This window comes from Chiloscyllium plagiosum, unplaced genomic scaffold, assembly GCF_037043375.1.
Source record: "Chiloscyllium plagiosum isolate Xiang-an unplaced genomic scaffold, Cpla_swu_hap1 HiC_scaffold_18, whole genome shotgun sequence".
Classification (NCBI taxonomy): domain Eukaryota; kingdom Metazoa; phylum Chordata; class Chondrichthyes; order Orectolobiformes; family Hemiscylliidae; genus Chiloscyllium; species Chiloscyllium plagiosum.
In genome coordinates, this window is record NW_028270156.1 from 35,175,325 (window position 1) to 35,188,524 (window position 13,200).

The following is a 13,200-nucleotide window of genomic DNA, read 5'->3' on the forward strand; positions in this document are numbered from 1 at the left end:
TACAAGCCAGGCCACAAAGTTAATGTCAAAGTAACCTGGAGTCTTACCCTCATTGAAATGTGGACATTGCTGGATAAGCCAGTATTTATTACCTATTGCACAAAGAAAGAACAATATTGTTCTAAGCCAGGATGGCATGCAACTTGCAAGAAAATTCAGGTGTGGCCTTTGCTGCCCTTATCCAACCCAGCTGCAGAGGTTGGATGAACCTTGGCAAGTTGTTAGAGCACACTTTATAGCTGGTACATTCTTTTGCCCTGTATGTCAGTGAAGGTCCTGAGAGCAATGTATGAGCTACCATTTGAGTCTGACCTGAATGGCACCAAGCTTTTATTCTGGGTGCAACACCAATCAAGGTGCAACACCAATCAAGGCAAGTGTGGAATATTCCACCACACCACCTAGTGTCTTATTTAAACAAAGTATCTGCTAATTAGCATAAAAGTAAAGCAGTCAAAAAAAAATCTCTGGATCAGTCTTTTAGTGATGACAATTCACCATTTTTAATCTGGTCTATCTTGTGACTCCAGACCTACAGCAATGTGGTTGCCTTTTCATTGTCCTCAAATGGTCCAACAAGGTCTAGTTTGGCAGCAGCTTAGAAAATGGGCAATGAATGCTGGAACAGCTAGTGAAACCCCACATTGTGAACCACCAACATGACCACAAACAACTGATTCTCCCTCCGTACTGAGAAAATACCTTTAGAGTGTTGCAATGGTCAGGCAACAACCTTCTAAACCCATGCTCAAGTGATTCTCAACCATCTTCACCACAGCTGCTGTTGCCCACCACCTCCAACAGCTCTTTTTAAATTTGAGAAGCATTTAATGCACATTGGTAGTGTTCTTTATAGAAGGCTCAAGTCTGAAGTCTATTCCAGATGTGGAGACATCTGATCAAGTTGATTAAAAGTCTTCAAGTAGAGCCTGAAAACACTTGATTAACTTTTAATTAACTGAAAATAGATCTCAGCTGTAGCTACAGGGTGGCCTGGGTGTTCTTGACAGATATTTTCCTCAGACAGCCTATTCAAAAAAGGTGTCATTGTCTCTTGACCAGCTAAGGCTTGAACCAGGTCTTCCTTCCTCTAAGAGTCTGGAAGACTGCTTAGATAGCATGTGTTTAAAGACCTTAGTCTGTTAAGTCTAGATTCCCTGCAGAACCAGGGGCATGACATTAAAGATAGGCCAGTCCAGGGCTGGATGTTAAATACTATACATTGTATGAAGTTATGAGAAGTTGAACTTTTAATCACAAAAGGTTCAGGCAAGAAGGTAAATTGATGTTAGACAAGTCTTAGGGCAAGCTAGATCATGAGCAGGCTGAGTGCAGAATGGCCTGTTCTTGGCTGGGTAGTGTTCTGACTGGTTTTGTAATACAGCTAAAACAAAAGCTAGCTTGCCACACCAAAGCACTGTAGTTTATTGTATAATATTTCAAAGTATTCATTACAGAGAGGTCTGTTAAAAATACTTCAAACACTACAATGACAGAAGATCAATCATTTGTTATGCATCAGTGATTTGTAATGTTCATCCTTGAATAGAGTTTGGTCCTCAGTAACGGGGAATCTGGATCACACCAGCAACCAGCAGTCCGAACAAAATCACAAAAGTAAGGATGGACAGAGATGTTGTGGCTATATTCAGCGATTTGGATGTTGAGCTGTAGTGTTCAGCTGTAGCTACATCTCCCACAGTTTTACGATCTCTAGACTGCAAGAGGAAAGAAAGTTGTGACACTTCAGATTTCAGCAATATCTAAATCACAGCCTAATACATACCCACACAAACAGATAGAAGTTTGCTTCCTCAGTCACCCAGAGGGGAAGAGTGCAGGTGAGATGTGACAACTACTTTCTTTAGAGGGGGAGATAATACAAAGTTGCTCCAATTCCAAATAAGGCTGGGCAGCATTATGGCTGTGGTTAACACTTAGTGAGTGGGTTCAATTTCAGCCTTGGGTAACTAGTTTGTAGAAACCCAGACATGACAATATGCAAGGTACTCAAGTTTCCTCATACTCCAAAGATATGCAGTCTAGGTGGGTTTGCCATGGTAAGTGTGGCATTATGAGGATAGGGCAAGGGTCTGGTGGAGATTCTCCAAGGGTTGGTGTAGACTTTATGGGTCAAATGGCTGTTTGTATTGTGGGCATTCTAGAACTGCAACTAGAGAAAGATAATTCCCACTGATTAAGGATTCTAGAGCTAGGAGTGTTATTGAACCAATAAGGTACAGCCATTAAGATATTCAGACACTTCTACACAAAGGAAGTTAGAGTTCCAAATACCTACAAGTGACAGTTGTCAGGTTCAAATCAGAGATACAGTTCAAGATATGGGTATAGAATTTGAGCAGATCAGCCATGATTTCATTGCTTAGCAAAACAGGCTCAAGGGCCTACTCTTGTTCATTGACTTCCCTGTTAACCAATGACTAGTTCTGAACATTCTAATCTTGTAGTGCTAAGGCTGCAGGCACTTTGAAGTCTCAGCCCAATGACAAGCCAATTAAAACAGGAACAGTACAATCCATGACACCTCAAGATATTAGCTGACTAATCAATGTCATGCTTTAATTTAGTTTGAAAACCACTAGAATCTGAGGGGGTCAAAGTATCAAATAGATGAGTGAATAAAAAAACAAATAGATGAGTAGAAACAAAACATCAGCAGGAGGTTTACTGTTTGCATCTAGAAGGGAGCAGATGAGATAACAGACATGCATGCAAGCCTTTCAAATGAACAAAGAAAATTTACAGCCCAGAACAGGCTCTTTGGCCCTCCAAGCCTGAGCTGATCCAAATCAACTGTTTAAACCTGTTGCCCAATTCTTAAGCATTGGGCTCTCTGCTCCCCACCTACTCATGCATCTGTCCAGATGCATCTTAAAAGATGCTACCGTGCCCACCTCTACCGGCAGTGTTCCAGACACCTACCACCCTGTGTGAAGTGCTTGCTGTGTGTATCCCCTTTAAACTTTCCACCTCTTACCTTGAAGAGGTGACCTTGTTATTGAGTCCTTTACACTGGAAAAAGCTTCTCTATACCCTTCATGATTTTGTAAGCTTCATGAAAGTCTCCCTCAATTTCCTTTTTCTCCCCCCAAAGATAAACCAACTCAACTTTTCATAGCTAGCACCTTCCATACCAGGCAAACCTTCCCTGCAGGAAGTGTGTTGCTGGAAAAGCACAGCAGGTCAGGCAGCATCCAGGGAACAGGAGAATTGACATTTCGGGCATAAGCCCTTCAGGAAACCTTCCCTGCACCTTTACCAGAGCATCCATATCCTTGTTAATACACTGACCAGAAGAATTGTATAAAGCATTCTAAATGCAGCTGAACCAGTGACTTGCCAGCTCTTATACTCAATACTCTATTGAATGAAGGCAAGCATACTATGCCTTCTTGACCACTATCCACCTGTGCAGCAACCTTCAGGGTTGAATGGACCTGCACGCCCAGATCTCTGCCCACCAGCTCTTCCATTCATTGGATAATTCACTCTAAAATTAGTCTTGCCTAAAGGCATCACCTAATTTGTCTGGATTGAAAGCCATCTGCCACTTTTCTGCCCAACTCTGGTCAATCTATATCCTCCTGTATTCTGAACCTCTTATGCTTTCTGCCACTCCAATCTTAGTATCACCAACAGTAACTTCTTGAAGACTTGTTTATATTACAAACCATGGCCCCACTGACCTGTGGAACACTAGTCACTTTTTCCATTGAGAAACTCCCTTCAGCTACTATGTCTCCTTTAGCTCAACCAGTTCTTTATCCACCTCACTAGAACACCCTGCACACCATGTGACTTCACTTTCTACCATTGGGGGGGGGGGGGGGGGGGGAAGAGAAGCTTATCAAACACCTTAAAGTCCATGACTGACATGACCAGCCCTCCCTTCGTCTATCAAGATGGTCACTTTGTTGAAGAACTCTTGTCAAGGCATGATCTCCCCTGCACAAAACCATGTTGCCTATCACTGATCAGCCCATTCTTTAAATAATGAGAGATTGATCCTATCCCCCAGTACCTTCTCCAGCAATTTTTCCACTACTGATGTCAGGGTCAGTCTATAGTTACTGGAATATCCTTACTACCCTTGTACAGGGGACAAGATGAGCAACCCTCCAGTCCTCTAGCACCTCACCTGTATTTAAGGATGTCACAAAGATATCTCTGTCAGGGCCCCAGCTATTTCTCAGCAACCAGAGATAGATCCCATCTGGTCCTGGGGATCTGTCCACCTTAACCTACCTAACACATCTTCCCTACTTATGTCAACATGATTCAGAATAATTAAACTTCTATCTCTAATCTCAACATTCATCATGTTCCTCTCCTCTGAACACTGATGCAAACTAATCAATCAATCATTCAGAATCTCACCCATTCAGGTTTGACAGCCTTCCTTTGTTGAAATTCTTTAATGGACCAATCCTCTCTAGTTGCTTACTTGTTTCTTATGCAAGTAGTGCTTGGAATTCTCCTGGACTCTGCTCACTAAAGCAGTTTCATGACCCCTTTTAGCCTGTTTGATTCCTCATTTAAGACTTGTCCTACTCTTCCAATATTCCTCCAGAGCCTGTTCTGTTCTTAGCTGCATAGACCTTACGTACACTTTGCGTTTCCTCCTGGGAAGCCATACAATTTCTGTCATCCACAGTTCATGAATCTTGACTGTCCTATCCTTTGCCTTCAATGGGACATTCCTATCCTGCATTTTGCAGGTCTCCCACTACTCAAATGTGGACTTCCCTTCAAATAGCCATGTCCAATCCCCTGCTTAACTTTGATATAATTGACCTTGGCCCAGTTTAGTACTCTTCCCTTAAGGCCACACTATGAAGATTCTAAAACTTATAGAATTGTGGTCACTGTCCCCTACTGCAACTTCTACCACCTGTCCTGGCTCATTTCCCAGTACCAGGTCCAATATGGCCCCTTTTTCAGGCTATTGAGGTACTGCTCTAGAAAACTCTCCTGGACACTTACAAATTCTATCCCATCCAGACCTCAGATATTAAGTATCAGTCAGTCAATGAGAAATCCCCATCACTACCCCATTGCCTCTACATCTTTCCATAATCTATTTACCTATTTGTTCTTCTACCTCATGCTCACTGTTGGAGGCCTGTAACAGGCCCAGCCATGTGACTGCACCCTTGTTTCTCAGCTCCACCCATAGTGCTTCACTACCCAAGATCTCCATATTGTGCTTCTTTAGCACAGGCATGATATTGTCCCTGACCAGCAATGCAACACCACCCCTCCCTGTCCAAAGTATCTATATCCTGGGACAGAGTTGCCAATCATGCCCTTCCTTCAACCAAGTTAGTAATTGCAATAATGTCATACTCCCAGACACCAATCCAAGGAGAGAGCACAAGAACCCTGCCTAGAATGAGCTGATCAAACAACTCCATAAAACAAACTTGCAGTGCAAGTTATAACCAATCTGCTCCAGGTATTTGCTGCTGTAATAAAAATCAGTCCTGTGGACACCATCCAAATGTGAAAGAGCTGCATGCAGTTTCTCTCTCTCCGGTTAGGGAGAGAGAGAGAGCACACGCGCACACGAGAGAGACTCATCCTCACTAGAAGTTTGTGCACAAACTTGGTTGGACCCCAACCTGAACTAATGGATCCAATTCTGGGCACCATGCTTTAAGATGCCACAGCCGTGGAGGAAGAGTGACTAAGGGATTGACAAGATGGACTGGTTTCATCCAAGACTTGAAAGTGGGATTGTTCTCAGGGCAAAGAAGGACATTAAAAATTGAGGTAGTTTAAAAGTGCTGAAGTTTTTATAAAGTGACTTAAGGATTTAAAATCTGCCAATTGATAAAGACAATCAATTTACCAGATGCAATAAAAGTCTAGAAAACCAAAACAAGTTACCAGGCAGGATACATATCTGAAAGAGGGTAATACTAGACGGTTTAAAGAATAGCAAATTTCCACAAAGGAAGGAGTTTAATTCAAGTTTGAGGTGAATGGGCAAGAGCAGAGAGTGGGGTTATCAGAATTAAGAGTTGCACTCATTATGGAGCTAGTTTGCCCTCTGGGTGCAGTTATTTAACCCAGGCAAAGGGTAGAGGAGAGACCAGGTCTGGGCCAAGTTATTATTTCCAACACCCTAAACTACCATTGCAGTTTAAAAATATTCGCGCGAAAATACGAGACACAGGTTGTAATCTCCCATTCCTCAACAGAGTCGAAAAGAAAAAAAGCGTGGATTTGATCACATTTGTTAAAAAGCCACAAACTCACCTTAACTGAAAAGACCAAAGCCAGAAAGCCAAGGCAACAGAAGTTACAGTGAACGAAGTTGAAAAGAGACCAGAGAACGTGGTCACTGATCGGCGCAGTACCGGTTCCAATAGTCACCACGGTCGAGGGTACATCATCGCTACTGTGTGGCCCTCGGAAACGGTCAAGTTCTCGCTCGATCATGGGTTGGTTCACTTTGCCCTCCATAGCAGATTACAACCGAGTAACTAATACCAACCTAAGCACCGCTCCTTTCTGCGATCTATACAGCAATAGGCTAAGCAGCTGTCTGCGATTCCCGAACTGCAGCTGGGTGTTATAAACGATCATTGATCCGAGAGGGTGGGTCTCCAGATAAAATCGTTAACTGCACAAAGTACTGCCCCAATGTCTGCCAATTGGTTATCGAATCTTCCCCTTCCTATAGTGTGGTGACAAGAACTGCCCACAATAAGTGCAGCTGCACCAGAGTTTTGTACAGCTGCAGCATGACCTCAATCCCTCTGCTAATAAAAGCTATATGCCTTTGTGGATGACACAAAGTTAGGCTGCATTGTAGACTGTATAGATGACAGCATAAAATTGCAAGGGGATATTGATAGATTAAGTCAATGAGCAAAACTGGCGAAAGCATTTGAATGAAAGCAATAGTGAGGCTATCCATTTTTGGATCAGGAAGGGACAGATCAAGGTATTTTTCTGGATGGTATGAAGTGCATGTCCAAGGAGACTTGGGGTTTCAGGTGCATACATCTTTAAAATGTCACGGACATGTACAGAAAATAATCCAGAAAGCGAACAGATTGCTGTCCTTTCTAAGTAGAGCACTGGGGTAGAAGGATGCCGAAGTTATGCTGCAAAAAAAAAGAACCAGAGTGTTGGAAAAAATAAGTAAAAGCTATATGCCTTCTTAGCAGCCCTATCCTGAAGAAGGGCTTATCCCCGAAACGTCGATTCTCCTGTTCCCTGGATGCTGCCTGACCTGCTGCGCTTTTCCAGCAACACATTTTCAGCTAACAGCCCTATCAGCCTGGCTGGCAACTTTGAGAGAGCTATGTACATGGACACCGAGATCTCTCTGCTCATCTACACTACCAAAAATCTTACCATTTGCCCAGTACTCTGCATTCCTGTTACTTCTTCCAAAGTGAATCACTTCACACTTTTCAGCATTTGCCACCTCTGCAGCTTACCTCTGTCCCTCTGTAACCTACAATATCCTTCGGCACTATCCAGAACTGTACCTTAGTGTCATCCGCAAATTTACTAACTCATCCTCTACCCCCTCATCCAGGTCATTTATAAAAAAGACAAACAGCGGTGGACCCAAAACAGATCCTCGTAATACACCACTAGTAACTGATCTCCATGATGAATATTTCCCAAAAACCACCACCCTCTGCCTTCTTTCAGCTTGCCAATTTTTGATCCAAACTGCTCAATCACCCTCAATCCCATGATTCCATATTTTGTGTAGTAGCCTACCATGTGTAGGTGAGTGGGAACAAGAGTTACTGAGAGGGGCGTAGTTGTAGATGGGACAATGACAGGATGTAGTGAATCTATCAGGGAGGTTTTTCATGTGGTGAAACAAAAGGATTGGTGAAAGTGTGTCTGCTTTAACGCAAGAATGTCAGAAATAGGAGTGATGAACTTGGAGCATGGATCAGTACTTGGGACTATGATGTTGTGGCCATAACGGAGACATGGTGGAATGGTTGCTAGATGTTCCAGGATTTAGAACATTTAAAAAGAATGGAGGGGAGGGGGAGGAAGCGGTGTAGCATTGCAAATCAGAGAGTGAATCACAGCTACAAAAATGAAGATTGTCGAGGAAGGGTTGTCTATTGACCCAGAATAGGTGGAGGTTAGGAACAGCAAGGGAGCAGCCACCTCATTGGGGGTTTTCTACAGACCCCCTAATAGTAGTAGGGAGATCAAAGAATTCATAGGCCGGCAGATTTTGGAAAAATGCAGATATAGCAGGGTTGTTGTTATGGGTGACTTCAACTTTCCCAATATTGACTGGAACCTCCTTAGTGCAGATGGTTTGGATGTAGCTGTTTTTGTCCGTGTGTTCGGGAGGGTTTCCTTACTCAGTATGTAGACAGGCCAATAAGGGGAGAGGCCATTTTGGATTTGATGCTCAGCAATGAGCCAGGACATGTGTCAGATCTCATGGTGGGAGCACACTTTGGTGACAGTGACCACAATTGCCTCACATTTACCATAGCCATGGAGAGGGAAAGGAGCAGTTACCATGGGGAAGATATTTAATTGGGGAAAAGGAAATTATGATGCTATCAGACAGGAATTGGGAAGTACAGATTAGGAACAATTGTACCACAGAAGGGGGACAACAGACATGTGGAAACTGTTTAAGGAACAGTTGTTGTGAGTGATGCATAAATTTGTCCCTCTGAGAGAGGCAAGAAGGGGTAAGATTAAGGAGCCTTGGATGACGAGAACAGAGGAGCTTCTCGTCAAAAGGAAGAAGGCAGCTTATGTAAGGTGGAGGAAGCAAGGATCTAGCACAGCGTTAGAGGATTACAGGCTTACTAGAAAGGAGCTCAAAAATGGACTGAAGAGAGCAAGGAGGGGGCATGAAAAAGGCTTGGCACAAGGATTATGGAGAACCCAAAGGCCTTTAAGTCATAAGTGAGGACTCCTCAGGGAGAAGGTGGGCCAGTCAGGGATAACGTAGGGAACTTGTGAATGGAGTCCAAGCAGATAGGGGAAGTCCTAAATGAGTTTTTTGCTTCAGTTTTCACTAAGGAAAGGGGCCTTGTTGTGAATGAGAACTTTGAGGAGCTGGGAAACAGGCTTGAACAAATCGAGATTGAGGAAGTTGATGTGCTGGACATTTTGGCAAATATTAAGATTGATAAGTTTCCAGGGCCAGACCAGATTTATCCTAGGTTGCTCCGGAAGTGATAAAGGAGGTTGCTAAGCCGCTGGCGAACATATTTGCTTCCTCACTCTCCATGGGAGTTGTACCGGAGGATTGGAGGGAGGTGAATGTTGTTCCTCTTTTCAAGAAGGGTAATAGGGAAATCCCTGGCAATTACAGACCAGTCAGTCTAACGTCTGTTGTCAGCAAGTTTTGGAAATAATTCTGAGGGATAGGATTTATGATTATTTGGAAAAACATAGCTTGATTAAAGGCAGTCAGCATGGCTTTGCGAGGGGCAGGCCATGCCTCACAAATCTTATTGAGTTCTTTGAGGAGATGACGAGATTGGTTGATGAAGGTCGGGCAATGGATGTGGTGTATATGGACTTCAGCAAGACACTTGTGAAGGTTCCCCATGGCAGGCTCATTCATAAAGTCAGGAGGTATGGATTACAGGGACATTTGGCTATCTGGATTCAGAATTGGTTGTCTGACAGAGTGCAGAGAGTGGTTGTGGATGGAAAGTATTCTGCCTGGAGGTCGGTGGTAAGTGGTGTCCTGCAGGGTTCTGTTCTTGGGTCTCTGCCCTTTGTAGTTTTTATAAACGACTTGGATGACGCGGTTGAGGGATGAGTTAGTAAATTTGCTGATAACACAAAGGTTGGAGGTGCTGTTGATACTATCGAGGGCTGTTGCAGGCTGCAGCCCAACATTGACAGGATGCAGAGCAGGGCTTAGAAATGGCAGTTGGAGTTCAACCTGGATAAATGCAAAGTGATGCATTTTGGAAGATTGAACTTGAATACTGAACATAGGATTAAAGTTAGAATTCTTAGCAGTGTGGAGGGACAACGGGATCTTGGTGTTCAAGTGCATAGATCCCTCAAAGTTGTCACCCAAGTGGATTGGGTTGTTAAGAAATCATATGGTGTTTTGGCTTTATTTAATAGGGGGATCATGTTGAAGAGCCGTGAGGTTTTGTTGCAGCTCTACAAAACCCTGGTGAGACCACACTTGAAATATTGTGTCCAGTTCTGGTTGCCCTATTATAAGAAAAATGCGGAGGCTTTGGAGAGGGTGCAAAGAAGGTTTACCAGGATGCTGCCTGGACTGGAGGGCTTGTCTTACAAAGAGAGGTTGACTAAGCTTGGACTTTTCTGTCTGGAGAGAAGGAGGAAGAGAGGTGACCTGATCGAGGTGTACAAGGTAATGAGAGGCATGGATAGAGTCAATAGCCAGAGACTTTCCCCCAGGGCAGGATTGACTGGCACAAGGGGTCATAGCTTTAAGGTTTTAGGAGGAAGGTATAGAGGAGACATCAGAGGTAGGTTCTTTGCGCAGAGAGTTATGAATGCATGGAATGCATTGCCAGCAGTGGTGGTGGTGGAAGCAGAGTAATTAGGGACATATAAGTGACTGCTGGACATGGACATGGACAGCAGTGAATTGAGGGGTGTGTAGGCTAGGTTATTTTATTTTAGATTAGGATTCATTCTTGGCACAACATTGTGGGCCGTAGAGCCTGTTCTGTGCTATACTTTTCTATGTTCTATGTTCCATGTTCTAAATTATGGGACTGGAGATTGGCTAACGTGGTGCTTCTATTTAAGAAAGGTGCTAAGAAAAAGCCAGGGAACTATAGACTGGTGAACCTGAATTGGTGGTGGACAAGTTGTTAGAGGGAATCCTGAGGGACAGGATTTACATGAATTTGGAAAGACAAGGACTGATTAGGGATAGTCAGCATGGGTTTGTGCATGGGAGACCATGTCTCATGAACTTGATTGAGTTGTTTGAAGAAGTAACAAAGAGGATTGATGAGGGCAAAGTGATAGATGTGATCTACATGGACTTCATTAAGGCGTTCGACAAGGTTCCCCTATGGGAGACTGATTAGCAAGGTTAGATCTCATAGAATTTAGGGAGAATTCATCATTTGGATACAGAACTGGCTCAAAGGTAGAAGGCAGAGGGTGGTGGTGGAGGGTTGCTTTTCAGACTGGAAGCCTGTGACCAGTGGTGTGCCACAAGGAACGGTGCTGGGTGCACTGCTTTTCGACATTTATATAAATGATTTGGATGTGAACATAGGAGGTATAGTCAGTAAATTTGCAGATGCACCAAAATTGGAGGTGTAATGGACAGCAAAAACAACGGGATCTTGATCAGATGGGTCAATAGGCTGAGGAGTGGCATATGACGTTTAATTTAGCTAAATGCAAGATGCTGCATTTTGGAAAGGCAAATCAGAGCAGGACTTATACACTTAGTGGCAAGGTCCTCAGGAGTGCTGCTGAATTAAAGACACCTCAGAGTTTGTTCCTTGAAATAGAGTCACAGGTAGATAGGATAGTGAAGAAGGCATTTGGTTTGTATTCCTTTGTTGGTCAGAGTATTGAATGCAGGAGTTGGGAGGCCATGTTGTGACTGTACAGGACATTGGTTAGGCCATTTGTGGAATATTGCTTCAATTCTGGTCTCCATTCTATGGGAAGGATGTTTTGAAACTTGAAAGGGTTCAGAAAGAATTTACAAGGGTGTTACCAGAGTTGAAGAATTTGAGCTATGGGGAAAGCTTGAATAGGCTGGGGCTGTTTTCCCTGGAGTGTCAGAGGCTGAGAGGTGACATTATAGAGGTTTATAAAATCTTGAGGGGCATGGATGGACTAAATAGACAAGGTCTTTTCCTTGGGGTGGGGGAATCCAGAAAGCATAGGTTTAGGGTGAGAGGGGAAAGATATAAAAGAGGCCTAACGGACAACATTTTCATGCAGAGGATGGTGCGTGTATGGAATGACCTGCCAGAGGAAGTGGTGGAGACTATACAATTGCAACATTTAAAAGACATCTGAATGGGTATATGAATAGGAAGGGTTGAGAGGGATATGAGCCAAAAGTGCTGGCAAATGGGACGAGGTTAGTTTAGGATATCTGGTCGCCATGAACGAGTTGGACCGAAGGATATGTTTCCATGCTGTACATCATGTTGGAATGGTTGTTGGAGGTTTCTGGTTACAGATGTTTCAGTAAGATTAGGGAGGGTGGTAAAAAGGAGGGGGGGGGGGTGGCGTTGCTAATTAGAAATGGTATAACGGCTGCAAAAAGGCAGTTTGAGGGGGATCTGCCTTTGGAGGTATTATGGGCTGAAGTCAGAAATAGGAAAGGAGCAGTCACCTTGTTGGGTGTTTACTATAGACCCCCCAATAGCAGCAGAGATGTGGAGAAATAGATTGGGAAACAGATTTTGGAAAGGTGCAGAAGCCACAGGGTAGTAGTCATAGGCGATTTCAACTTCCCAAATATTGATTGGAAGCTCTTTAGATCAAGTAGATTGGACGGGGCGGTGTTTGTGCAGTGTGTCCAGGAAGCTTTTCTAACTCAGTATGTAGATTGTCCGACCAGAGGGGAGGCCATATTGGATTTGGTACTTGGTAACGAACCGGGACAAGTGATGGGCTTGTTAGTGGGTGAACATTTTGGTGATGGTGACCACAATTCTATGACTTTCATCTTGGTTATGGAGAGAGATAGGTGCGTGCAACAGGGTAGGGTAAATATGATGCTGCAAGACAGGATCTGAGGAGCATAAGTTGGGAGCATAGGCTGTCAGGGAAGGATGTTGTGGAAATGTGGAACTTTTTCAAGGAACAGATACGATGTGTCCTTGATATGTATGTACCTGTCAGGCAGGAAAGAGATGGTCGTGTGAGGGAACCTTGGTTGACGAGGGAGGTTGAATTTGTCTTGTAAAGAGGAAGAAGGAGGCTTACATAAGGTTGAGGAAACAAGGTTCAGACAGAGCATTGGAGGGATACAGGATAGCCAGGAGGGAGCTGAAGAAAGGGATTAGGAGAGCTAAGAGAGGGCATGAAAAATCTTTGGCGGATAGGATCAAGGATAACCCCAAGGCATTTTAAGTGTATGTGAGAAACATGAGAATGACGAGAACGAGGTTAGGTCCAATCAAGGACAGTAGTGGGAGACTGTGTATTGAGTCGGAAGAGATAGGAGAGGTCTTGAATGAG

At 43.7% G+C, this 13,200-nt stretch overlaps 1 protein-coding gene across 1 annotated transcript; it reads right to left on the reverse strand.

Annotated features, from left to right (window-relative positions):
- Window positions 1-1,401: 1,401 nt before the first annotated feature.
- LOC122557759 (dispanin subfamily A member 2b-like) lies at window positions 1,402-6,704 on the reverse strand. Its single transcript, XM_043705721.2, has 2 exons — window positions 6,283-6,704; window positions 1,402-1,718 (listed from the first exon to the last, which is right to left on the reverse strand). The coding sequence occupies exons 1-2, from the start codon at window positions 6,487-6,489 to the stop codon at window positions 1,560-1,562; spliced, it is 366 nt and encodes a 121-aa protein (XP_043561656.1). The 5' UTR covers window positions 6,490-6,704; the 3' UTR covers window positions 1,402-1,559.
- Between the last annotated feature and the right edge of the window lie 6,496 nt (window positions 6,705-13,200).

What these genes read in the sequence shown, in the direction of transcription:
- LOC122557759 (XM_043705721.2), bottom strand. Translation starts at nt 6,489, where the DNA reads ATGGAGGGCAAAGTGAACCAACCCATGATCGAGCGAGAACTTGACCGT. An exon ending in CTTTGGTCTTTTCAGTTAAG is followed by an intron (nt 1,719 to 6,282) that starts GTGAGTTTGTGG and finishes TTCCTCTTGCAG; the next exon opens with TCTAGAGATCGTAAAACTGT.